We start from the raw sequence: 26383 nt of genomic DNA, 5'->3' as shown, positions 1-26383 counted from the left end.
AAGTCAGCACTTAACTCTCTACCATCTATCCTGATCGACATAGACCTAATCCACCTGTTGGAGATAACCAACTCTCCGCCAGGTAATAGGGTTCCAAACCCTGATTCATATCTATCGTACGGTCTATCCAATTTACTAAAGACTCTGGCCGCCACATAAGAATGTGTAGCCCCAGAATCAAATAGCACTGAGTAAAGCGAGTTATTAACAGAAAGCTGACTTGTTACAATTGTTGGGCTGGCATCTGCATCAGCCTGAGTGATGGCGAACACCCTGGCTGGAGTGGGTATCACCGGAGCTCTCGGTGCCTCTGAGCGGAGCTGGGGACAGTCCCTCTTGAAGTGTCCGGGCATGCCACAGTGAAAACATCCCTGACCCTTGCACTCACGCCGATGGTGCCTTTTGCAGCTAGGGCACTCGAGATAGGAGAATCGGGTCTCAGTACCACTGGAACGACTACCTCTATTCTGGTTCCCCTGGAACCTCTTGTTCTGACTCGAGCCACCGGATGCAGTGGGTGCTCTCTTCCTCTGATCCATGGCCGAACCACTACTCCCCCTGCTAAAGCCTGATGCAGGAGGGGTAGGAGCCCCGCCACTCGCCGGAGTACTGGCCGACTCCGACATACACCCAACTGCGCCCTCCGCTCGCAGCGCCTTCTCCACCATCTCAGCATAGGTGGTCTTGTCGTCAGTGGTGATCATCAAATCATGTTTAATCTTCGCATTTAACCCGTCCAGGTACTTCTCTTTCTTGCTGAAGTCAGTTGGCACAATACCCAAGGCTAACCTCGCCAACCGGTCGAACTGAGTGGTATACTCGGTCACGCTCATATTCTCACGCTGGGTCAGGTGAGCGAACTCTTTCCTCTTGGCGCTTCTAACCGCCTCATTATAATATTTAGCATTGAAGAGTTCCTGGAACCTTTCCCAGGTCATGGTGGTGACGTCGTGAATCTGAGACACCATGTCCCACCAGACCAGAGCGTCCTCCTGAAACTGGAAAGTGGCACATACCACTCTGTCATTACCGGTGACACCCATGAAGTTCAGGATCTTGGTAATCACCGTCAGCCACTGCTCGGCCTTCATCACGTCTGGACCTCCCAAGAAAACCAGAGGTGCTTGCTTCTGGAACCGTTCATACAAACGTTCCAATCTGTTGGCCGCCACAACTAATTCGGCCTGAACAGCAGGGGCAGGTGCCACTGGAACTACTGGCACCGGAACTGCAGGAGCACCCTGCTGTCTCAACCTCTGAATCTCGAGGTCTTGCTCTTCTATTCTGGCTTGCATTTCCGCAAACCTAACCTCCCAGTTCTGGGCTCCCTGATCGGCTGGGGGAGCCTGGGCAGCCTGTGGCGGGTTCTCATCACCCCGACCACGAGCCCTGCCCCGGGGACCTCTACCTCGGCCCCTAGCTGGCGGGGGAAACTGAGCTCCCTGACCTTGATTCGACCCCACTGAATTGCCCTGAATCCTGGTAGTCCGCCTGGCGTCCATCTAGTCAGAACCGCCTGCGAAACCAAGAGTTGGCATATCAGGTCGTATTCAAGGAGAGCTTACTAATGCCGCTTAATTTGGAAATTAAAAACGAAACATGCGCCTATTCTACTATCAGGCTACTAACATGCTTCCTATCAGGCTTTTCTTATTCATAAAATAAATAAATAAACTACTAAAGCAATAAAGGCTTACTGAACCGTGGAACGAGCTAACTGCTGATGACGATTGTACATGTCGTGACGATCTTCGGAAGACAACCTGGCGGCTCTGATACCAAATTGTAACACCCTAACTAACATAGGCGTATTACGTGATTTTTAAACATGCTGTGCAGCTCGTTGCTAATCAACGAGGTTTATGGAAAACGTGATTAATTAAAATTTTTGCTTTTTAATTAAACTTATAAAATATTTATACAAAAGACTCGGGATCCCGATTACAAAATCATTTACAAAAGTTTACTGTTCATACAAAATAATTGTCGCCTAGCGACTAGTTACAAAAATAGTCTTGCTGTCCCGAGGATCGTACGCTCCAGGCCTAACCGCCCCGACATGTACAATCTTCATAGGCTCGTTCACGGTCCATCAGCTTTAGCCTTGCCTTTACCTACACATCAACATAGCACTGTGAGTCGACAGACTCAGTAAGAAAAGCATAATAATACTCATACATAAATCCCGGTCATGATCAGACGCCCATACCCCTGATCATAACCCTAACTGCCGTGTCCAACACGATACTGAGTCCCCCTAACTGTCGTGTCCAACACGATACTGAGTTCTGAACGTTCATAGGGACGGTACTATTGACAAGTAACAGCCTGATCGGTCGAACCGGTCATACTCCGGCTGCTGGTCATACTCCAGCCTGTACCGACGTGTTACAGTATCAGCCTGATCGGTCGAACCGGTCATACTCCAGCTGCTGGTCATACTCCAGCCTGTACCGACGTGATACGTCAATAGTACGGAACCACCAACCTAAGTGTCAGCCTGATCGGTCGAACCGGTCATACTCCGGTTGCTGGTCATACTCCAGCCTGTACCGACGTGACACAGTTGGATGGTCCGAAGCCAACATACATAACTAATGTAATCTAACAGGCTTCCTACATGCACGCTAAACATGTAATCTACATATGCATACTGTTATACTAATCTTACCTGGATTCCGAATTCAGGTGTGCCGGTCAACCTGACTGGAACTATCTGCGCGGCGGATTACAGGCTCCTAAACCATAAAAATCACAACACTATAAGTGATACGCTAAATCACTTCCCGGGGACTTAAACTAGGAACTAAAAATTTCCCTATCGATAAAAAGCATGGCAATACCCCAAAAAACATAAAATCGAGGAAAACTAGGGTTCCTGAATTTTCCCTAACCGGTAGACCGGTTGCCCAACCGGAATTCCGGTTCTGGGAAATTTCAGAACCCCATCCGGAATTCCGGATGCACAACCGGAATTCCGGTTCCTCGCAGGCAGAACTTCAAAAATTCACACAATGCTCAAAACAACTCCAAACCAAACCAAAACTTCCAGACCTGTTCTATATAACCCCTACAACATTTCTAAAGCATCAAACTCACCCAGATTGCACATAAACAAAAATCACCATTAAAGCCCAAGCTTTGAGTTCTAAACTCAAACTTGGTTAAACCTAGATAACATGCATCCAAACTAGCTCAAATCTACTTAATCAAGCCTAGAATAACCTCTGAAAACAATAACAAACATCTACAGCAAGCAATTAACAGATTGAACACATTTTTTTGAAAATCATAGCTTTTGAACAAAATTTCACAACTTGAACCAAGTAACTAGCATGCATGAAACCTACTTAATTCCATTCAATTCAAGCATAGAAAAACACAGAAAATAACCTAAAACTACAGCAGCAACAACATCAAGATTGAACATGCATAACTCATATTTTCATCATTTTTTTCAAGAAAACAAAGGAAGAAAAGCTAGAGAGCACATACCACAACAAGAGTTCACAAATTTAGGTTGAAACAAGCTTGAAATCAAGAAAATGGCCAGCTTCTTGCTGCTCCAAGAGGGCCGAAATAGAGAGAGAGTTGAGAGAAAAAATGGTTTTCCTTTGAATATTTTCTAACTTTCTAATTTTTTGTAAAATGAAATAAAAAGCTATTCATCATATAACAACTTCATTTCAGCCAAGTAATAATCAATTAACATATATTTTTCAATTATTAAAAGTCACTAGAAGACAAAATAATAATGGGGCAAAAAGACCATTTTGCCCATTCACACTAAAATCACATAAATAACACTAAAGGGGTATTTTTAGGAAATTCTAAATTCCTGGCCATTCCCGACATTCCCAACGTCTAATAAACCGTCCCAAACTACTAACATACTAAGTTGTGATTTTACTGAGCCAAACACCGAGTTCCAAAATACGGGGCACCGGAATGCAAAATTATGAAAACTACTACATGACATAAAAATGCATCTCTGAATTCAATAATAACAGTATAAATAATTATTTAAATAGCTATAAATAATTTCATAATTAAACGTGATTAACTGCTAATTTCCAAATTAAACTAAGCGGTCTTTACATACACTGTCCCAAAGACCCGAACACTTCATGTTTAACTGTCTTGATATGTACAATCTTCATCCAACCCTAGACTCATTTTGGTTCAGTTCTGGCTCCTATCTACACATGCACGTAATAACTGTGAGTTAACAGACTCATTAAGAAAAGCATAAACATAAACATATAACCAGATCATAACCAGGCGCCCATACACCTATTTATAATCCTCTTCCGCGTCTAACACGTACTAAGTCTATAACATTCGTATGATAAAGCCTAACATATATTCATCAATATCCAATACAATTCTATGTACATTGATACCGCTCTTACTGATATGTTGAACTAATGGCTTTAGAATTTTCCTAACATATAGCCGTCGATATTCAGTGCAGCTCTAGGTACACTAATACCGCTCTTACTAATATGTTATCTAACATGCAACTATAAAACATGTACGCTAAATATGTAAACATGCATATCATTATACTAATATTACCTCGATTATGAATGCAAGTAAGTCGGTAATATCCTGAGTGAAAACTGTTGCTCGACGATTTAAGATCCTAAGTCACAATTTATGTAAAACTAGTAAGTGACCCGAAAAATCACTTTCGGGGACTTAAACTCGAAACTAAAAGTTTTCTTATCGATGAATAACATGGCAATACCCTAAATGTCAAGAAAACACAAAAAATGAGACTTCGAAAAAATACCCTAAATAAACAGCAGACTGTTTTTATAAAAGCAGTAAACCATTTTTCTGGGCCTATACTTGTAAAAACGGTAAACTGTTGATGTAAAAACGGTTTGCCAGTTTTGTTGCAAGTTTTCCAAAAAACCTCATTTTGAACCCAAACTTTAACCAAACTCCTCCAAACTGTCCAGAACTTCATAATTAGCTAAAACAAACAAAATTCAACGTTTATTAGCTACTGTAAACCCAAGAATGCAATTTTACCATAGAAGCCAAAGTTTGAGCTTAAAACCTTGAAATAACTATACAAACCAACCAATAACAACATAAATGACCATATAATTACTCCAAAAACAAAACATAATCATTCCCATATCATGCAGAATTGAAATCTCAAAAATTGCATGAGAAACCTAACTTTAACCTTAGAATTCAAAAAGGGAGATGCTTGACTTGAATTACTTTAACTATACACTTGAAATCCTTACTAACTCTTCTTATTTTTGCTCTAAAAAGGATGGAAATTTATGTTTTCCTTGGATAAATCTAACTTAATTAATTATGGGATAATTGCGGCAAAAGTCTCCAAAAACTTGAGGTTGATGCCGATTAGTCCTCAACCTCAAAAATTGGCGGTAAAAATCCCTAAGGTCGCCATATTTGTAAGTCCGTTGATACCCAATTTAACAGACCTGTTAAATACTGACAATAATGCCACGTGTTTAAAGATTATTGGTCCAACTCATAATTTTAATTAAAAAATAATTTAAAATTAAAAAAACTAAAATAAATTATTTAAAAAATAATAATTATTTATTTTATTTTTTTTTCAATTCTTCTCCGATTATTTTTCCTTTTTCCAGATGGTTTTTCTTTAATTTTTTTTTTCCTTCAGTCTTCTTCACACACTATATCACCATGACCATCATAGTACCACCACAACCACCAGTTACGAATTCAATCATCAAATTTTTTTATAACCCATCAAGAAAGCTGGGTAAAAACTCAGATCTGAAATCGAATTTGTACCAATTTTTTTTAGGAATAAAAATAATTCACATATCTGATAAAGTAACATACAATCGAATTCAAAAGCCCAAATCTGTTTTTGGGATTCTGCAACTTATATAGAGAAGATTGAATATTTTCTTTCATAATTCCAACCATAGCTATATTTGTTATCTTATTAGCCTTATTCAATCTTTTTTTTATTCAAGTTATCAACCTTATCATGAGTGTGGGTGAATGTGTGTAGTGAAATCACTTTGCTTCTATATCAGAGCTGAGAAAAAAACTATTAAAAAAATACAAGACATAGCAAAATCTACTCTATTAATAATAATTCCTTCAGAGCTACTAGATACAGAAACCTTGGGATTCCTTATATAAGAAATCAACATCCCACTTTCTAATTAATCGAAAAGAGAAGATTGAAGATCTAATATTTTTTTTTTCAAAACATAACCCATAAAATAAAAAAAAAAACCAAACCTGAAATTAAACGATTTGGTACTCACTACCCAGCCCTAATTTCTTCATCCGTCTTCTTGGTGTAGTGGACGTAGTGTGGGAGTGGGCTTTAGAGAGTGGTTTATGTTGGTTACAAAGAGCTCATCACTTTCGTCATCCATGGCACTCTCTGTCGACGAGATCTGACCAAAAAAAGTGGACTACCTCCGCTCGCCGTCGATAAGATCTGAAAAAAATCTACCGCTTCTTTCCCCTCGTGATGTTTGGGCCTTGTGTGTAGCTAAGTCTCACCCGCCATGGCTTCGACCTGGGCGTTTTCAAAGTCTGGCAAGCCAACCTTTAGTGGTGGTGGAAGGCAAGAAAGAAAAAAGATATGAAATAGAGCTTGCAAAAAAAAAAAAAATTGTTGGTTGAACAAATTTGGGTTTGTGCCTGCTCAAGGATGATGAAGAAGACTGAGTCAAAGAGAAAATAAATGAAAAAGAAAAAAGAAATAAAAAAAATATTAAAGGTTTTTATTTATTAATTTTTTTTAACTTATTACTTTTATATTTTAGGAGAAAATTAAAAAGAAAAAGGGGATTAAATCTGGTGCGTCCACGTGTCACGTTAGTCATACTAACGGACTGAGTATGAACGGACAAACAACTTTGTCCACCTTGAGTATTTTCACCGCTAATTTTTGAGGTTGAGGACTAATCGGCATCAACCTCAAGTTTTTTAGGACTTTTACCGCAATTATCCCATTAATTATTTTCCCTACAATTAGCTTATAATACCCTAATTATTTTCCCTATAATACACTTAAATTTTAAATAAATCTCCGTAATTGAGAAATTATTTTCCTAAGGTCTATTTCTGGCAATAAGCCTTAGTTTCTACTAAGAAGCACATAATCATAAATTAATAATTAAATCCTTAATTATTTGCTAATTCCCATGATTTAACTACTTAGTCATTACATTAATCCACAATATGTAGTTAATTATGCATTTATAATTATATAATATCTTAAATATTTGTACTAATAATAAATTTATATATACAAATTAGTACAATTTAATTATATGAAAATAAATTAAATGTAAAAATTTTAGAATATATATTTAATGACAGATTATCAATTAATTCAATCAATAAATTATTTAATTGGTAAAAAAATATAATAATTGCACACTTAATTATAGAATATTCAAATATTCATATTCTTAAAATATCACAATTATTATAATTGCATATAAAAATAAATCATGTAAGTAATTTACTAAATTAAATTTTTTTTATAATAATTTATTACTAAATAACATATAATATATGAAATTATATGTTAATTGAAAATGGAAAATTTAAATTAATGTAATTTAATTTGACTAAATTAACAAAAATAAGTAAGGAAATAAAATCAAATTTTAAAGTAAATTAAAATAATAAAATTTCAGAATTTTCCTAGATTTTTTCTTTTTTTTTTCCCTACAAAATGATGTGTCGTATGAGGTCTTCATCTTCCTCAGCCAGCTGGGTCATATGACCCGTTTCTCTGCTACATGGGCTGCGCGGATCCGACCCCAACCTAGACAAAAAAATTCATTTATGACGACCAAAATGCATGATTTCAATTCTAAAAGAATCTAAATGCAAAAATTAAGAGATTTATATATATATATATATTTCTCATGCATCGAAAATATGGACTTAAAATTCATAAAACACATTGGGTCCGAAACTTAGTTTTCTAGAATTTTTTTTTTCAATCTCCATGATTTTTCAAATCCTTTTCATATATAAAATCGATGTAAAATATTATATGAATGTAGTAATGCATATGAGATTTAAATTGAACATCGAAAAATTAAAACTAAAAATTTTTGTATACAAAGAACGAAGTGTTGGAAATTATTTTACCAGGATCTTAGATCTACTCACAAGTATGTTGTTTAAACATCCTAAATATGAACTTTCTAAAACGATAAATTAAACACATATAAAGTTAAGAAAACCTTACATTGATGCAGCGGAATTAATGTCTCCTTCCACTCAGATCTCTAACCCTTGAATCCTTTCTGTAGCAGAGTATAATCAAGATCTGAGCCCGAATGTCCTTCTTCTTCAAGTTTTGATCCTTCACAGTCTTCCAATCTATGATTGAGTTACTGCTTGCTGTGTGTGGGCACTTACTCTTTCACTAGGGTCACGAAAAAGATGAAGAAGAAAAGAGAGAGGGTTTCGGCCAAGGTGTAGAAAGTGGGGAAGGCTCAGTTTTTCTGAAGAGAGAAATTTCTGTCAGATTACTAATGAAAGCATGTTATGTGACTGAGCCATCACTTTCTATTTATAGCCAACTACTAGGTTTAGGTTAGGATTTATTTGGCATTAAAATAATGAAAATATTAATTTGAAAAACTCATCTAAGTGGCCGGCCATATGGTGTTTAATGGGCCTCACTTGATTTTGCAGTTTTATCAAATTTTATCTCTATTTTCTCAAAAATGCCAATTTTCCAATTCTAACCTTTTAAATGCCAAAACTAATTATTTAATAACTAAAATAGATTATTAAATAATATTGTCATTTAATTTAATTATTAATTAGACATATAAAGTCCATTAATAAATAAATAAACCTAGAAACTCTTTTCTTTACAATTTCACCCCTAAATAGTGAAAATTCATAAAATTAGACATAGTCTAACTTTAGAATTATAATTGATCAATCACGAATCAATTAATGAGTCTTACAAGCAGAATGTTCTCAACTAGAATGGGGACCATGGATCTATATGCTGAGCTTCCAATAAGTGAACCAAATTTACCAAGTAAATTCCTACTTATTAATTCTTCGTTGAATCCACTCTTAGAACTTAGAATTGCACTCTCAGACTTATATAGAGCATATTGTATGTTCCACGATATCAATATACTATCTCATTTAACCATTGTTATAATCTTATTGTGATTTAAAGATCCTCTATATAGATGATTTACATCGAGATGGGATTTCTTTACCGTTCTCACCCCTCATCAATGTATTTTGCCCCTTAAAACACTTAGCTACCTGTAAATGGTGTTTAGTGATCTAATAATTAGTCAATTAAACAAGATCTCATCCATTTACTTCTATTTGCTAAGCTCGAAGGGAATCATCACTTGACTTCTATACACCAGTAGAAGCTATAGATTCCATATTTATGTTCAGCACTCCCACTCAATCATACTATCATGTTCTCGAAATATACGTATCACCCTGACCCGAAAGTAGGCTTAACTAATAAATCTAAGAACATGAATAGCACTCCTGAGTTGAGCCCAAGCATATCAGGATTTAGATTCTTTTAATCTTAAGATCAACTACTGATATTGACTTGGAAAGATATGTATAACGGTAAGTTTGTAATATCTTAACTTAGTTGCAATATCGGTCCAGTCCAATGTATACTCCATACATTCGAAACTAGTATACTTTACTAATGTCTTGGAAAGAACATAACACTTACTCCAAGTGTAAGTATACATCATCGCTGATTATCACATTAGTGTAAATCCAATAACACTGATGAAACAGGGACCAAAACTTTTGATTCATATGATCACAATCACATTCCACTGTGTTGACGATACTGTAATTGTGAATAAACATATGATCTGGATTTAACTGATTTTGTGTGTATGAATGTAATAAACATATTAAACATATTAAACCATTAGCATGTAAAATTTATGCAAACATCAATCACTTCTAATTTCTTATATTGATAACTAATCAGATTGTAAAGAGTTTTATTTAGGGCATAAAACCCAACAAACTCCCACTTGCACTAATATAAAACAAACTGTGCAAATAGGTCAATCTAATGTCTTGATCTTCAGATCAAGTGTAGTATATTTGAATCCACCCAAACTTCTGGAAACTAGTTCATAAATACATTTATGAAACATCCTTTACTATATGTTTTACTCATCAAGGGATACTGAAATCTTTACTGTTTTGAAAGTACATCTGAATTAACAGAAGACATATCTCTCATATTTTAAAATATGTAATTGAGATAATACAGTGTAGACTTTTCTTCAGTGATATAACTTTCTGGTATTTTCGAATAGACCAAGTTATAATTCTTCTCTGGTAGAGCTTGAATTATTATTCAATAATTCCTCCACCCCAAAAGTAAGCACCATCTTATAGAAATTTCGAAATTAGATGGTGAGATACAAGGACAACTGATACACAGTTCCTTAATATCTAACATATAGATCACTTTCATAAATCTTTCTTGAATATCTTCTAATGTTCCCTATTTGATTACATCTCAGATAGCTCCCACTCAATAGCAGATGTCTGATTAAATAATACTTTTAACCTCTGATTGTTTAGAGAGTTATCTAGTTGTGACTTTTGTATTAGTCTGAAACTTTAAGTTAAGACTAAGTCATCAACATAGCAGACTAGTATCTGAAGTGAAAAATACATGCCAGAGATAAAGTAATCAAAATTAAGATACCATCAAATTTTATGAGGATTAAGAATTCTTTGTTCAAGTCATTCGAATGAACTGAACTAGAGTTCTTTATCTTATTCTCATAATTCTGATAAGCTATACCTATCCATGTGAATGGTTAGATTTGCTTTTCAGTAGTGTTCTTAAGTACCTATCACAATTATCAACCTAATAAAGATGGGTATAGAACTTTAAAATTCTCCCACTCAATTAAGGTAGTGTGAAACTTTAACAAAGAACTTTCAAAGGTATCATACTTTTACTTACAACAGTAAAATCGAAATGGAACATACAATCAAGATCAAGAATTTATATTGACAATAGCTGACTCATTATATTACTTCTATGTTTAAACAAGATATGTGTTTCATAGGGAATTGTGGATTAGACTCCTCCACCCCTAAGAATATACATATAGGGTACTATGGATAACCTCCACCCCTAAGTATATAGAGATTATGATCCACCCCTAAAGGTTGTAAAGATCATGATTCTCTTAGTGTGATAGAGTTTATGTGGAGTTGAATACTATCCAGAGTTCATTAGATATAAAAGATCGTTGAACTGCATAGTTTTCTTAACTTTTCTCCACCCCTATCAGATCATAAGATCCTTTTATTAAACAAATTCTTAATAATTGTATGAGAATGAACAATTATTGATAAACATAGAAATAATTTATAGTGTTTATATAATATAACTCTATGAAGAGTTGAAAATATTATAGAATTTGCATCAATAATAAAAACACTTACACATACAAACATACAAATATAATGTGGTAATAATTGATGAAGATAACATAAATGAAGCTCAATCTCATAAATTGCAATAATGAATTTCGAAAATAAAACTTTATTAATATTAAAAAAAATATTGCAACAATATGAGAAAAATAGGGATAAATATCCCAAACTAAAATTTGAAATCCAAATTGTCTTTAAACTAAAACAATTAATTCAAAAATAATTAAAGAGCTTCATCTTCATCTGGACAATTTCACCCTTGGTCCAGCTTTCTGATCCAACTTAATTGAGTTCAAGTAGCTTGGCCTATCAGAAGAAGAAAACAAATAAACAAAGTTAGTCCAGAATCATAAATCCAATTGGATAATAATTCACTAAACTTTTAAAGTTTATAAATGGAAATACCTTGTTTCTTTGCAAGAAGTTTAGGACACTGGGTTTCCAATGACCTTTCTCATTGCAGTAGAAACACTTTCCTTTAAGTGTAGCATCACCAGAAGGAGTAGCCCTTTTCATGGCTTTTGTTCGCTTCTTGGTGTTCTTCCACTTCTTCTTCGATTTGGGCTTTGAAGCAGAAGCAACATTTGCTTCAGGTTTTATCGTCCCATTACCATTACAAGGATTATGAGGTTTACTCCCTTTCTTCTTGGGTCCTCCAATAAAATTTTCATAAGTTTGAAGGTCATTGACTAATTCATGAAAATCAATTTCCTTCTTATTCATGACATAATTTGATGTATATGGTAGAAATGCTGGAGTCAGGCTATTCAAGATAAGACTAACTTGAGTAGCACTGTCCATTTCAGCACCATGATCCTAGGCTTCTTGGAAATAACTGGACATGAGGAGAACATGGTCACGCACGTTTTGATGAGGTTCCATCCGTGCATTAATGTACTTCTTAGTCGCGTCGAAGCGTGACTGAAGTGATGCCTTACCGAATAGCTCATTTAACTTCGTCATAACTTCAGCAGCCTTTTCAGTTTTAGAAAACCGAGTTTTGAGGGTGTCAACCATGCTAGAAAGCATAAAGTATAGAGCTTTGTCATTTGCTTTCTGCCAACGCTCATACTTTTCTTTCACAGCTTTGGAAGCATTATCCCCAGGCACTTCAGGTGACGGCTCAGTTAAAACAAACAAGGCACTTTCTCCTATGAGAGCAATATTAATGTTCTCATTCCATTTATTAAAGTTAGATCCATTCAGCTTATTTTCAGTCAACAGTGATAACATGGGATTCATTTTGACAAAACAGAATACTACAAAATAATAGAAATCAACAAATAGAAATTAATAATGGTTTAACACAAAATCAATTCAGAAATTATAAGCACATAGCAAGTAGGAATGATATGAGAAAATACTTAAAAAATTCAATCCTAAATAATTTCCAAGGTTTTCAACAAGGCGATATCGTTGTCCCGTTTAGGCGAGAGTCAAAGCTACCATCCATTGAATAGAGTTGTCAGCTCATCTAAAATGTTAAACATTCTAGCAACCTTTTATTCGATCAAGATCAGAATCCAGCGTTGTCCCGTTTAGGCGAGAGTCAAGGCTATTCTATCTTATGAGCTTCTACCATTGTTTCGCAATTTGCAAGTCAAATATGGTCGCCACCATTAGGGTGATCTATACCATATAAAACACTTACAAACCACTTATCATGCGAGATTAAACGGTGCGAAATTGCTAATGAACGTTCCTCCATTAGGGAGGATTACTCACTAAAACAAACGCGGTGTAAAACCCACAATGGAGATCGAATATCTTAATAATAATAAAGCTCATTATTTAAAATGTATTTTCTTTATTATTCTAATAAATAAATCTCATTAAATTCTATTTAAGAATTAAAATTCAAAAATAAGAATTTAATATAATATTTATAAAATTATACTTAGATGGTGATTGAAATAAAATTAATTATTTCCATCTTAGTAGTAATCTTAAATATAAATATTAAGGAAATTAATTTAAGTTGAATTAAATAATTAGCAACTTAAAAATTTCCTTTGAGAATATATTTATTGAGTTCGAAAATTTAAAGTATATATTAAAAATATATATAATTTTCGAAAATAATAATAAAAATAGAAAAGAAATACTTCAAGCAAAAATATCACCTATCTAGATATTCTTTTGACTAGTTAATTCAATTTCTAATAATATATATATATATAAATATATATTGTAAATTCATTTATTTTAAATTAATCAATTAAATGAAAAAATCATTGATTGTAGTTGGTCCAAGAATTAATTAAAATAAATAATTAATTTACAACTCAATCTATTTTTCAAAAAAAATTCGAAAATATTGCATAATTAAAATGCAAATTTCGAAATTGATTAATAAAATAAAAATATATATTGAAAATTATTTAAATTTAAGTTGAAAAATTAAATTTCAACCTAAAAATAATTTTCTATTTAATTAAGTGTCATGAAAAATCAATAAATATTTAAGTATCATGATGAAAATCAACTTAGATATTTAGATTCTTCAAGTTAATTAAATGTATTAAATTCAAGAAATAATAATTAAGTGTAGAGAAGGCTTAATTATTAATTTCTATTTAATACTAGGAAAAATATACTTAATAAAATTGTACCAAAATTAATTATTTAAATAATTAATTTCACAAAGTATAATTTTCCTATTTAAATATTAGAAATAATAAGTAGTCTAGAAATTACTATCTAGAAAATATCTTATTTGACTAAGTATCTTTTCAAAAATTTGAAAAATATCTAATTTAAGTTAGATAAAAAAAAATCTAAAACTTAAATAATTTCAAATTTAGATTTAATTAAATATCAAAATTAAGTTGTAACCACTTAATTTTAAGATATATTTTTAAAGTTAATATTTGAAAAGATATTAACCAAAAAATATCTAAAATATTCCATTTTAAGTTAATATTTGAAAAGATATTAACTTAAAAAATATCTTAAGAATCTTTAATAACTAATGCCTAGGATTCCTCAACTTGATTTAAAATTTAAATCAAATATTCAAATTTAAGTTAGATAAGAAAAATCAGTTGATACAACTAATTTATAACTTAAATAGGAATATTTAATTAAATAAGCTCCAGAAAGAATCTTAGTTAGTTAAAATTTTATATTTAATTAAATACAAGAAAAATACAAATAGTTTGTCTAGAAATAATATCTAAACTAAAAGTGTTTTTCTTAAAATTAACTTTAAAATATTAAAATGAAAATAAATTTTCATATATTTTAAAAGTTAATTATGTTGCTAATTCAATTTTATTAGGTCAAACTAATATAATTAACCTAGTACAGTTATTCAAATCAGGCAAATGGGCCTTCACAATTGGGGTGGTTCATGTGAGGGGGTGCTGGGTTCAGTATGTCGTACCCACTTCTATGGCTCCCAACTCTCACACAAGGCCCAAAAAAGAGGAATTTAACCTTAAAATAAATAACTGTTATTAATTGAATAGGTCCAATAACTAAATGGACCTAAATAAAATCTATCATGGTGTGACATTTTATTTAGCAACAACCTATATGTATCTATATTAAAACAAAATAAACATATAGGCTCACACAGGCACACTTTGGATGGATCCTATCATGTTGCTAGGTCATACACAGATGAAAGAAGATTGTAAAATTTACCTGTTACAAATTATTAACTTGACCAAGGGAGTCATCAGATCATTAGATCTGGCAAAAAGTAACCATGGCTATTTGCAATCAAGTAATAATAGGTTTTAAAAACTTACACACAAGCTAAAACCACATACTCCTGCAACAAGGTTAGCTGGATAGTTGGAAGTAGGATTTATTTAATTTTAAATAAATAATTTCAAAAAAAAAATAATTAAATAAAAATTTTATTTTAATTTTCGAAAATAAAATTAAAAAAATATTTTTAATTTCGAAAATAAAATAAAATAAATAAATTTAAATTTCGAAATTATTTAAAAAATAAATATTTAAAATTAAACCTACTATTTTGAAAAATTAGGTTTCAACCAACCTAAATATCATTTCAAAATTTGCTAACTACTTTTAAAAATTAAAAGTTATTTTATAAATAAAAATTAAATAAAAATTAGAAAAGATAGATGAAATATCTTATCAGATTTTAAATTTAATTTAAATGATTAAATAACAAAATTTAAAAGTTAGCAAAATATCTTACATCTATTTAAAATTACATGATTATAAATATTTTATTTTAAATTTAAATAAGGTCAAAATATCTAAAAAGATTTAATTTTTAAAAAAAATCTTTAAAAGATAAGATATAATTAAAAATATCTTAAAAGATAAGATATCTTAAAAATATCTTAAAAGATTTTATAAATATCTTATAAAATCTGACCTTAAATTTAAAAAAAATATAATCAAATTTAAAAATAAGATAGATTTTTAAGCAAGAAGATAGATACTATTTCTATTCAAATTCAAATTACACTAATATCTTGAATTAAATTTAAAAAAAAATATTAAATTAATTCAAAATGATAATTAGAATTGAATTAGGAATAGTAATAGTAATAGTATATATACAAAATCATACAAAAAAATCGGAAGTTAATTCCATGAAAAAGCATGAAAAATCGAAGAAAAACGAAAAAATTCGAAACTGTACGGACAGATTTGCGATCGCAGGAAAATATCAGCACAACCCGATTTTTTCAAATCTTCAAAAAATCATAACTAATTCAAATAAAATCCAAATTAAGTTCTGTAAAAGGCTAACTTGCTTAATTTTTTCCATACTATCCAATAAAAATAATTCCAGAGATGAAATAGCAATTATTTTTCACGAAAATTTCACAAACATCAATCAATCATCAAATAACACTCAATACAACATGATACCATCCAAAAACAAACAAACAATCGTTTTAAAGTCCAAATTTCATGTAAGTAAATCAATTACCATGGCTCTGATACCAGTTGTTGGAAATTATTTTACCAGGATCTTAGATCTACTCACAAGTATGTTGTTTAAACATCCTAAATATGAACTTTCTAAAACGATAAATTAAACACATATAAAGTTAAGAAAACCTTACATTGATGCAGCGGAATTAATGTCTCCTTCCACTCAGATCTCTAACCCTTGAATCCTTTCTGTAGCAGAGTATAATCAAGATCTGAGCCCGAATGTCCTTCTTCTTCAAGTTTTGATCCTTCACAGTCTTCCAATCTATGATTGAGTTACTGCTTGTTGTGTGTGGGCACTTACTCTTTCACTAGGGTCACAAAAAAGATGAAGAAGAAAAGAGAGAGGGTTTCGGCCAAGGTGTAGAAAGTGGGGAAGGCTCAGTTTTTCTGAAGAGAGAAATTTCTGTCAGATTACTAATGAAAGCATGTTATGTGACTGAGCCATCACTTTCTATTTATAGCCAACTACTAGGTTTAGGTTAGGATTTATTTGGCATTAAAATAATGAAAATATTAATTTGAAAAACTCATCTAAGTGGCTGGCCATATGGTGTTTAATGGGCCTCACTTGATTTTGCAGTTTTATCAAATTTTATCTCTATTTTCTCAAAAACGCCAATTTTCCAATTCTAACATTTTAAATGCCAAAACTAATTATTTAATAACTAAAATAGATTATTAAATAATATTGTCATTTAATTTAATTATTAATTAGACATATAAAGTCCATTAATAAATAAATAAACCTAGAAACTCTTTTCTTTACAATTTCACCCCTAAATAGTGAAAATTCATAAAATTAGACATAGTCTAACTTTAGAATTATAATTGATCAATCACGAATCAATTAATGAGTCTTACAAGCAGAATGTTCTCAACTAGAATGGGGACCATGGATCTATATGCTGAGCTTCCAATAAGTGAACCAAATTTACCAAGTAAATTCCTACTTATTAATTCTTCGTTGAATCCACTCTTAGAACTTAGAATTGCACTCTCAGACTTATATAGAGCATATTGTATGTTCCACGATATCAATATACTATCTCATTTAACCATTGTTATAATCTTATTGTGATTTAAAGATCCTCTATATAGATGATTTACATCGAGATGAGATTTCTTTACCGTTCTCACCCCTCAATGTATTTTGCCCCTTAAAACACTTAGCTACCTGTAAATGGTGTTTAGTGATCTAATAATTAGTCAATTAAACAAGAGCTCATCCATTTACTTCTATTTGCTAAGCTCGAAGGGAATCATCACTTGACTTCTATACACTAGCAGAAGCTATAGATTCCATATTTATGTTCAGCACTCCCACTCAATCATACTATCATGTTCCCGAAATATACGTATCACCCTGACCCGAAAGTAGGCTTAACTAATAAATCTAAGAACATGAATAGCACTCCTGAGTTGAGCCCAAGCATATCAGGATTTAGATTCTTTTAATCTTAAGATCAACTACTGATATTGACTTGGAAAGATATGTATAACGGTAAGTTTGTAATATCTTAACTTAGTTGCAATATCGGTCCAGTCCAATGTATACTCCATACATTCGAAACTAGTATACTTTACTAATGTCCTGGAAAGAACATAACACTTACTCCAAGTGTAAGTATACATCATCGCTGATTATCACATTAGTGTAAATCCAATAACACTGATGAAACAGGGACCAAAACTTTTGATTCATATGATCACAATCACATTCCACTGTGTTGACGATACTGTAATTGTGAATAAACATATGATCTGGATTTAACTGATTTTGTGTGTATGAATGTAATAAACATATTAAACATATTAAACCATTAGCATGTAAAATTCATGCAAACATCAATCACTTCTAATTTCTTATATTGATAACTAATCAGATTGTAAAGAGTTTTATTTAGGGCATAAAACCCAACACGAAGAACAAAATTCATGCATAAATATATATACACGTATATAATCTTTGCATAAAAACATAATAAATATATAGATAGTAGAATATTCTACTTAATATTATGCAATAAAATTATTATATGAATGAGTATTATATATAAATATATACAGATAAAAAGATAGTCGTATATACATGTATATATGTATACAATACTAATAAGAATATGTATATATATATATGAAATAATTATTTTGATGCATAAAAGATGTTAATGTTGAATGAATATAATAACCTCAAAAATATGAATCAAAAAAATTAAAATGGAAAACATTTCTTTCCATCAAGCATGAACGACCATTCAAAACACACACATATATATATATATTATAAATATATATAAGGGGTGCACTTTAAATGGGCATTATCCGTTTATGGATAATATCATGAAAATTTGAGTTTTTATGCTTAATTTTTCTATCTAATTAAAAAAATCTCTAATTTTTACATTATATGAATTAAAATTGTTTCATTGGCTGAAAAAAAAAATAAAAAAAAGGTTAAATTTGACTTAAGTATTTTTTATATAGATACATTTTTAATATAGTGTAAAAAGTAATGATTTTTGACATTTTTTTTAATTAAGTAGCTAAATTAAGTACAAAAATTTAAATTTCTCTTTTACTATTCGTCATTGGATAAAAATCTAATAGTTTAATATTTTTAAAATTAGTATTTATATTTAAATGGCTTCGTAACCATCAATGAGTAATTCTCATTAAGAAGTGTTCTATATATATAAATATATATATTATCCGCGGCGGTTTCTGACAATAGACATGTGGATTCCAAATCAACATCCAAAGCCCACCAATAGTTCTATAATTGTCAAAAAATGATTCAAGAGGCAAAATGCATTTGGATGGTTCTATGATTGTCAAGCGACGATGGACTTTTAGACAAAAAAAAAGGCCATCGATGGTCTTGCGATGATTCTATCAAAACAATGATTAAGAAACAAAAATACGATGCTCAACGATGATTTAATGAACTTGAATTTAGAAACATAATGTTAAAACGATGTTATTTTTGATGGTCCAATCATATTCAGCTTATTAAGTAAAGAAAATGCTAATAGTGGGTGCATTTTGATGGTTTTACGTATCAAAAGTTAATTTTAAAAGTTGAATAAAATCAAATTTTGATGGAACTATCGCTAACTATCGTTGGACAACATCAGCGTTGGACAACATTAGCATTAGTTTTTATCCTCTTAAATTAAAATAAAAATTTAATGGGACCATCGCAAGATCATCGTTAGACATAATTTTATTATCAGATTTTGCCTTTAAAAATAAAATCATGTTTTGATTGGCCATCACATCACATTGTTTTGGGTATTATCAAGTTTTCTTCGAACCATCACAAATAAATAATCATCTAGCATCATTTCTTGCAACTAAAATAAAGTTTTAGTATCATTGCAAGTCCTCATTTCAGCATCCTTTTTGTTTAATATTCTTAGATTTAACATTATTTATAATCACCTTACAAAAGACAAAAAATAAGAATTATTTATAATGAGAAATAAAATTACTGTCAAAATCAATGAATCAAGCACAGAAATAGACTTAGTGTGAAAGTTAATATTTTCTTGTTTTTAAGTTTTGAATTAAATTTGAAGTCATTAAAAACAAAAACTGACGTGTGTTTCTATGGTTTTGATGTATTTTTAATTGTATACCAATGTTTAATCTAAAGTTTATATAAACTCTGATCATTCATTGTAATTGTACAGTTGAATTTTTACTATATCTAAATTAGATTCGACCTGGATTAGATTTTGAACTATACCTTGTTATTACAAATTACATTAAACTTTTGGATTTAACAAGAAATTACGTTGGGGTGGTACCTTTTTGACCTTTGACTCAAACTTTAGAAAAAACCATCTAAATATAGATTTGTATAACTAGAATCTGTTTCATTAGTTCAATTGTTAAAATGTAGTTAATATTATGTCTTATATATATATTTATAAAAAGTTGTTATTAGTGTTACGTAGTTTTTACCTAATTGTCAGTTTTGGATATTAAACACTATTATTTATATTTGTAGAAGACAGATAACGCGTGAGGATAATTGTTCGTGGCTCTCATGATCATCGCCAAGATTTGATTTGGTGTACAATATATATAAATATTGTTTATTATATTTATTTGGTAACTCTTAAATCGTGGAATATACATATTTATTACAATAATACAATACGTACCAACCAAAAAAACTATTCTAATTACAGTACAAATGTAAAGATTCTTGCGAGGTTGCAACCAAACACAACATCTAATTTTCTTAAATAATAAAATAAATAAACTATAAAGCACATCCCACTAGATAATATACATATTAAAGAAAAGTAACTCCTCCATTTTAGTATATTATATATAAAAAAGAACCTCTTCCATTTCATTCATATGAACATAAATTGCATTTTGGACTGAAATTTCAATTAACTAAAAGAAGAAATGTTTCAAACTATGACGGAAAATAATTTCAAAAAAATCAATAAAAAAAGTAAAAAAAAAAAAAAGAATGGTCAGACTTTGATAGGTCACCGCAACAACAACAGAGAGTCTTAGTAATAGGGACCCACGAGTGGAAGTCCGAATATTATTTACCCAAAAAGCAAAATGGTAAATTCGTAATTAGAATTCAAAACAAGGGTAAAAGAGAGAAATCAAGTAAAAAAAATTTGTAGTAAAGGAGCGCACTTGAAAAAAGAAAAAAAAAATAGTCCTAGTCAATTCCGTCACGTCAGAACAAAGCCAGAAAGAGATACTGGTAGTAAGTGTTGGGACCAACGTTAAATTTTTATGAAAAATATAAAAGAAATTCGCGAGGGTATATTTGTCCATTCAAAATAAAATTAAAATTAAAAGAAGTAAAAAAACTCTTCGGTGAGGTGAGCTGTGGAGATACTCAGATATATTGTTAGCGATGTTCCCAAGAAAAAAAAAAGCCGGCTCATTAATCGCTTCATTTTTTATTTTTATTTTTTTAAAAAATTAAAATAATAATAATAATAAAAATAATAATTTGGGGCTTTTTTGGTATTTGGGGAGCTTTTTCTCTTTCTCTATCTTCTATACTGTGTCTCTCTGTATGCCTTGTGATTTGTTTGTAGGATTCCAATTATCTTATTTTTCCAAACCCAAAGAGAGAGAGAGAGAGAGAGAGAGAGAGAGGAGGTAATGCTCGCGAGTCTTGGTTATCCGGTGAGTTTGCTTTCCGGCACGAAGGTTTACTACGGCGCAGGCTGACGATTTGTTGTTCCAAATGCAACAGTGAAGAGGAGGAGTATATATTTATATATCTATTTAGAGAGAGAAAGGGAGTTAGGGGTTGGGGGGTTTGAGTGTTTATGTATCGAAAATGCGTGAAGCACTACTCTGTGATGACCCAAGTGACGTTGTCTGCAGCACCAAGAAGAAGAGGTCTGAGGAGGAGAAGCTAGATAACGAGGTTACTATTACTGCTACTGCTACTGCTACTACTACACCGACGACTAAGCCGGTTTTGGTAACTCCGCCGGTGTTGGTAGTTGCCCGCAGTCGTTCCCAAGGGGGAACACGGAGAGTGACGCCGACCACGACCGCTATCTCATCAGTCGTAGGAGACACCACCATCAGCCTAACTTCCGGTGGTTGTACAACAACTGTTGAGAGAGTCTTGCCCAACGGCGATCTTTACATCGGGAGTTTCTCTGGTACTGTGCCTCACGGATCTGGGAAGTACTTGTGGACGGACGGGTGCATGTACGAGGGCGATTGGCGGAGAGGAAAGGCTTCGGGTAAAGGGAAATTCTCGTGGCCGTCGGGGGCTACGTACGAGGGAGAATTCAAATCGGGTCGTATGGAAGGGTTTGGTACCTTTATTGGATCCGACGGAGACACGTATCGGGGTTCATGGAGCTCGGATCGGAAACATGGGTATGGACAGAAGAGGTACGCGAATGGCGATTTCTATGAAGGGTCGTGGAAGAGAAACCTCCAGGATGGTCAAGGGCGTTATGTGTGGAAGAATGGAAATGAATATGTTGGGGAATGGAAGAATGGAGTGATTTCTGGCCGTGGGATTCTGATTTGGGCCAACGGGAATCGATACGAAGGCCAGTGGGAAAACGGGATTCCTAAAGAGAATGGGGTCTTCACTTGGCCTGACGGGAGTTGCTATGTGGGGAGTTGGAATAAGGACCTGAAGATTCATCAACTGAATGGAACCTTCTATCCCGGGGCCGGGAAAGACTTTAGTCTGAAGACAAATGGGCCTGTTATGAGTGATAATCTGACCATAACAATGAGGAAAAGGTCGTCTGTAGATGGAGCAAGAGGAAGCGTGACAGAGAGAAATTTCCCGAGAATTTGTATATGGGAATCGGACGGTGAAGCTGGCGACATTACTTGTGACATAATTGATAATGCGGAGGCTTCGATGTTTTACAGGAGCTGTTCTGCACCCGAACACGATTTGAGGCAGTTTCGGCGAAACCCATGTTGTTTCAGTGGCGAGGCCAAGAAGCCTGGGCAGACCATATCCAAAGGGCACAAGAATTATGACTTGATGCTTAATCTCCAACTGGGTATTAGGTAATTTTGCCAATAGGTTTTGCTTTTCGATTTCAGATTAGTCGAATTGCTAGGGTTTGATTTTCGCATCTGGAGTATTTTTTCTTTCCTTTTTTTTTTCTTGATGTGGGTATTCATTTTTTTTAGGTATACTGTCGGAAAGCATGCATCCATAGTCCGAAATATTAAGACGAGTGACTTTGATCCTAAGGAGAAATTTTGGACAAGGTTTCCTCCCGAAGGATCGAACAAAACTCCACCTCATCAATCCATTGACTTTCGATGGAAAGATTACTGTCCAATGGTGTTTAGGTATTTTATTTTCATATCTTCATGTTTCGGCTTTGATGATATTAGGCTTATATATATAAGTAGTTGAAGTTGAAATAATCCATTACAGGTTGCTGAGCTGATCTTTTTTTTCTCTTTGTTGCAGACATTTGAGGGATCGATTCCGAGTAGATCCGGCTGATTACATGCTGGCCATTTGTGGAAATGATGCACTCCGAGAGCTTTCCTCTCCGGGAAAGAGTGGTAGTTGCTTTTACTTGACACAAGATGATAGGTTTATGATAAAGACGGTGAAGAAATCAGAAGTCAAGGTTTGTTGCCTACTTCTTTGACTTTTGCTTTATTATGGAGCTTATGCTGTCTCAAAAGCCATTTGAGTAGCATAATTTGCGGTTTTGAAGGGTCAGGTAAAATAACTTAATTGTAATATTATTTCAGGTGCTATTACGGATGCTTTATAGTTATCATCAACATGTCTGTCGGTATGAAAATTCCCTTGTGACGAAATTCTTCGGTGTGCATTGTGTGAAGCCTGTTGGTGGTCAGAAGGTATGGTATTCAAGAGATCAATTTGAGTTTGTAATTTTCCTCTTTATTCACTGCTGGAACTTTGTTTTCCTATCTCTAATTACATGTGAACTATTTTTCAGACAAGGTTCATTGTAATGGGGAATTTGTTCTGTTCGGAGTATCGGATTCATAGGAGGTTTGACTTAAAAGGTTCCTCCCATGGCCGCACTACTGACAAGTCTGAGGGAGAGATTGATGAAACGACGACACTCAAGGATCTCGACCTCAATTTTGTTTTCCGCCTCCAACAAAATTGGTACCAAGACCTTATGAAGTAGGTCAAATTGAGTTTTCCTGTCACATTGATAGTCCTTATTGCATGTTACTTTGTTTATTGATGTTCTTCTGAAAATTCAGGCAAATAGATCGAGATTGCGAGTTCTTGGAAGCAGAGAGAATCATGGATTACAGTCTATTGGTCGGTCTTCACTTTCGTGATGATAATAAGTATGACAAAATAGGCCTGTCGCCTTTTGTATTGCGAACTGGTAATTTTTCTTCTTGCCCTCAGGTTATATGGATGTAGTTATTTTTGTTTTTGTAAGGATGGATGTAATTAATTTGTTATTCGGATTATTAGAATGCTGAATCAATTGTGACTCCTTGTAGGCCAAAAGGACTCGTACCAAAATGAGAAGTTTATGCGTGGCTGTCGTTTCCTTCAAGCAGAATTGCAAGATATGGACCGAGTTTTATCTGGCCAGTACGTATTACTGACTTGATAGTTCTTTTTCTGTTTTTGGTTAAGTAATCATTGAGTGTTGCTGGCTGAAAATGTTGCGAATACATTTTAAAATAGTTTTTAGAAACTTTGATGAGGACCATGCAGGCAATTATGTCAAACTAGTAAAGGCATCATCCTTAGCTTTAAGGCTAGTAGTTGGCCAACTAATTCTGCCTCTTATTTGATTTCGCTAAACCAAATAATTGAATGTAACTGGGGTTGCTTAGCAATTTATGAGTATTGATAGCAGTTGATTATGAGAGCACATACATAATGTCTCTTTATCTTCTTTTGCACGTATTTCTTGTGGCCCAATAATAATTGTCTTTTAAAACCATTCACGATCTGTCAATTACTACGGAGTTATGCCATCAATTTTGCTTATCTGGCATTAATAAAAACCACCATTTATTGCATGGTAATTGAAGATAGTATTTTAATTCGAGTGGCCATAAAGTTAAATCATTAATGTTTTGTATAAGCTATTTGGGCACTTTTGATTTTGCTATTTATTGGTGGTGTCATATATCCTTGTTCTCTATTGACGTTGAAATATTTTATCTCAACAGAAAACCATTGATCCGGCTGGGAGCCAATATGCCTGCAAGAGCTGAGCGAACATCCAGGAAGAGCGACTTCGACCAATACATATCTGGTGGAATTAGCCATTTGACTCCATCACGCAGTGGAGAGGTCTATGAGGTGGTCCTTTATTTTGGGATCATTGACATCTTACAAGACTACGACATCAGCAAGAAGTTAGAACATGCTTATAAATCATTACAAGCTGACCCTTCATCAATCTCAGCTGTTGATCCCAAGCTTTACTCAAGAAGGTTTCGAGATTTTATAGGGAGAATTTTTGTCGAGGACAGGTAGGAATGGTAAAGAAGGTTCCACCAACATTAAAAAAAATAATCTTCTATGTTGGATTTTTATCAAAATCTAGCAGCATGCGTTTTCCACCCCCTGAAGGAAGTGGCTCCTTAAGAAAGCAGCAGTGGCGCGGTAGCTTTAGCTTTAGCTTGATGCTTGTATATGTAACGAAAGACCTACGCCGGTCTCAAACCACGACAATGGAAATACAACTTCCATGATGACCATGTGGGAAAAGGATTGGGGTTGGCCTTTCTGGGGAGTAAGTATATGATTATGGCTGAATTTTGGAGATTACAGCCATTGTGTTATTGTTATTGCGGTGTGGAAAGCCGCAGGGATTTGTACATTCAAGGTGGTGGGGATGCAAAGTTGGATTCTGGATTTTTTTTTTTGGGTGAAATTTTTGTGGTATCCAAGGAATATATTGAAGATTTGGAATGGAAAAATAGAGGTACAGGGAAACATAGAGAGATGATGTTTCCACCGAGAGAAGATTCAAAGGGGGGAAGGGTGACTACGGAATAAGTGTACAGCCTTATAGAAAAATGTTGGATAGTTTATCAAATTCTATGAATTTTTTTTCTTTTTTAATTGAGATATATATTTAAAACTGTATTTTGAATCACGATGTCCAAGAACAAAGGGCCATGGAATCTCTCTCTCTCAACTTTTCTTTATTTTGTGTTGTGTAAAAAAGAGCAGAGCAGTGTGATATAGAGATGGGGTTAATTGCCCTACTTTTGCAGTGAAAGAGAGGCATTGGACATAGAGTAGTTAATATAGAGACATGAAAAGTAGAGAAAGCAAAGAGAAAAAGATGTACTGCCAATTCTTGTTTTTGCCCACTTTGTTTACTGACTTTTTCACTTTCTTCTCTCTTAAATATAATAAAAATATGATTATGAACAAGCAATTTTTCTTCTACTAGAAAAAAGAAAGGAAAAACTCTTAAATAATACGCCTTTTATTGCTTTAACAATA

General features: G+C 33.0%; 2 protein-coding genes across 2 annotated transcripts; one reads left to right on the top strand and one right to left on the bottom strand.

Moving 5' to 3' along the window:
* Positions 1-11308: 11308 nt before the first annotated feature.
* LOC133032646 (uncharacterized) lies at positions 11309-12853 on the bottom strand. The gene is made up of 2 exons (XM_061106728.1): positions 11890-12853; positions 11309-11790 (listed from the first exon to the last, which is right to left on the bottom strand). Exons 1-2 carry the CDS (start codon positions 12283-12285, stop codon positions 11767-11769), a joined length of 420 nt encoding a protein of 139 aa, XP_060962711.1. The 5' UTR covers positions 12286-12853; the 3' UTR covers positions 11309-11766.
* Positions 12854-21434: 8581 nt separating this feature from the next.
* LOC115697219 (phosphatidylinositol 4-phosphate 5-kinase 1) lies at positions 21435-26024 on the top strand. Its single transcript, XM_030624146.2, has 8 exons — positions 21435-22959; positions 23086-23250; positions 23375-23540; positions 23668-23778; positions 23880-24073; positions 24157-24287; positions 24409-24502; positions 25093-26024. Exons 1-8 carry the CDS (start codon positions 21746-21748, stop codon positions 25400-25402), a joined length of 2385 nt encoding a protein of 794 aa, XP_030480006.1. The 5' UTR covers positions 21435-21745; the 3' UTR covers positions 25403-26024.
* The last annotated feature ends 359 nt before the right edge of the window (positions 26025-26383 follow it).

Source organism: Cannabis sativa, chromosome X (genome assembly GCF_029168945.1).
Source record: "Cannabis sativa cultivar Pink pepper isolate KNU-18-1 chromosome X, ASM2916894v1, whole genome shotgun sequence".
Classification (NCBI taxonomy): domain Eukaryota; kingdom Viridiplantae; phylum Streptophyta; class Magnoliopsida; order Rosales; family Cannabaceae; genus Cannabis; species Cannabis sativa.
The sequence above is the reverse complement of the archived record's forward strand: the minus strand, read 5'-3'. Positions and strand labels throughout refer to the sequence as shown.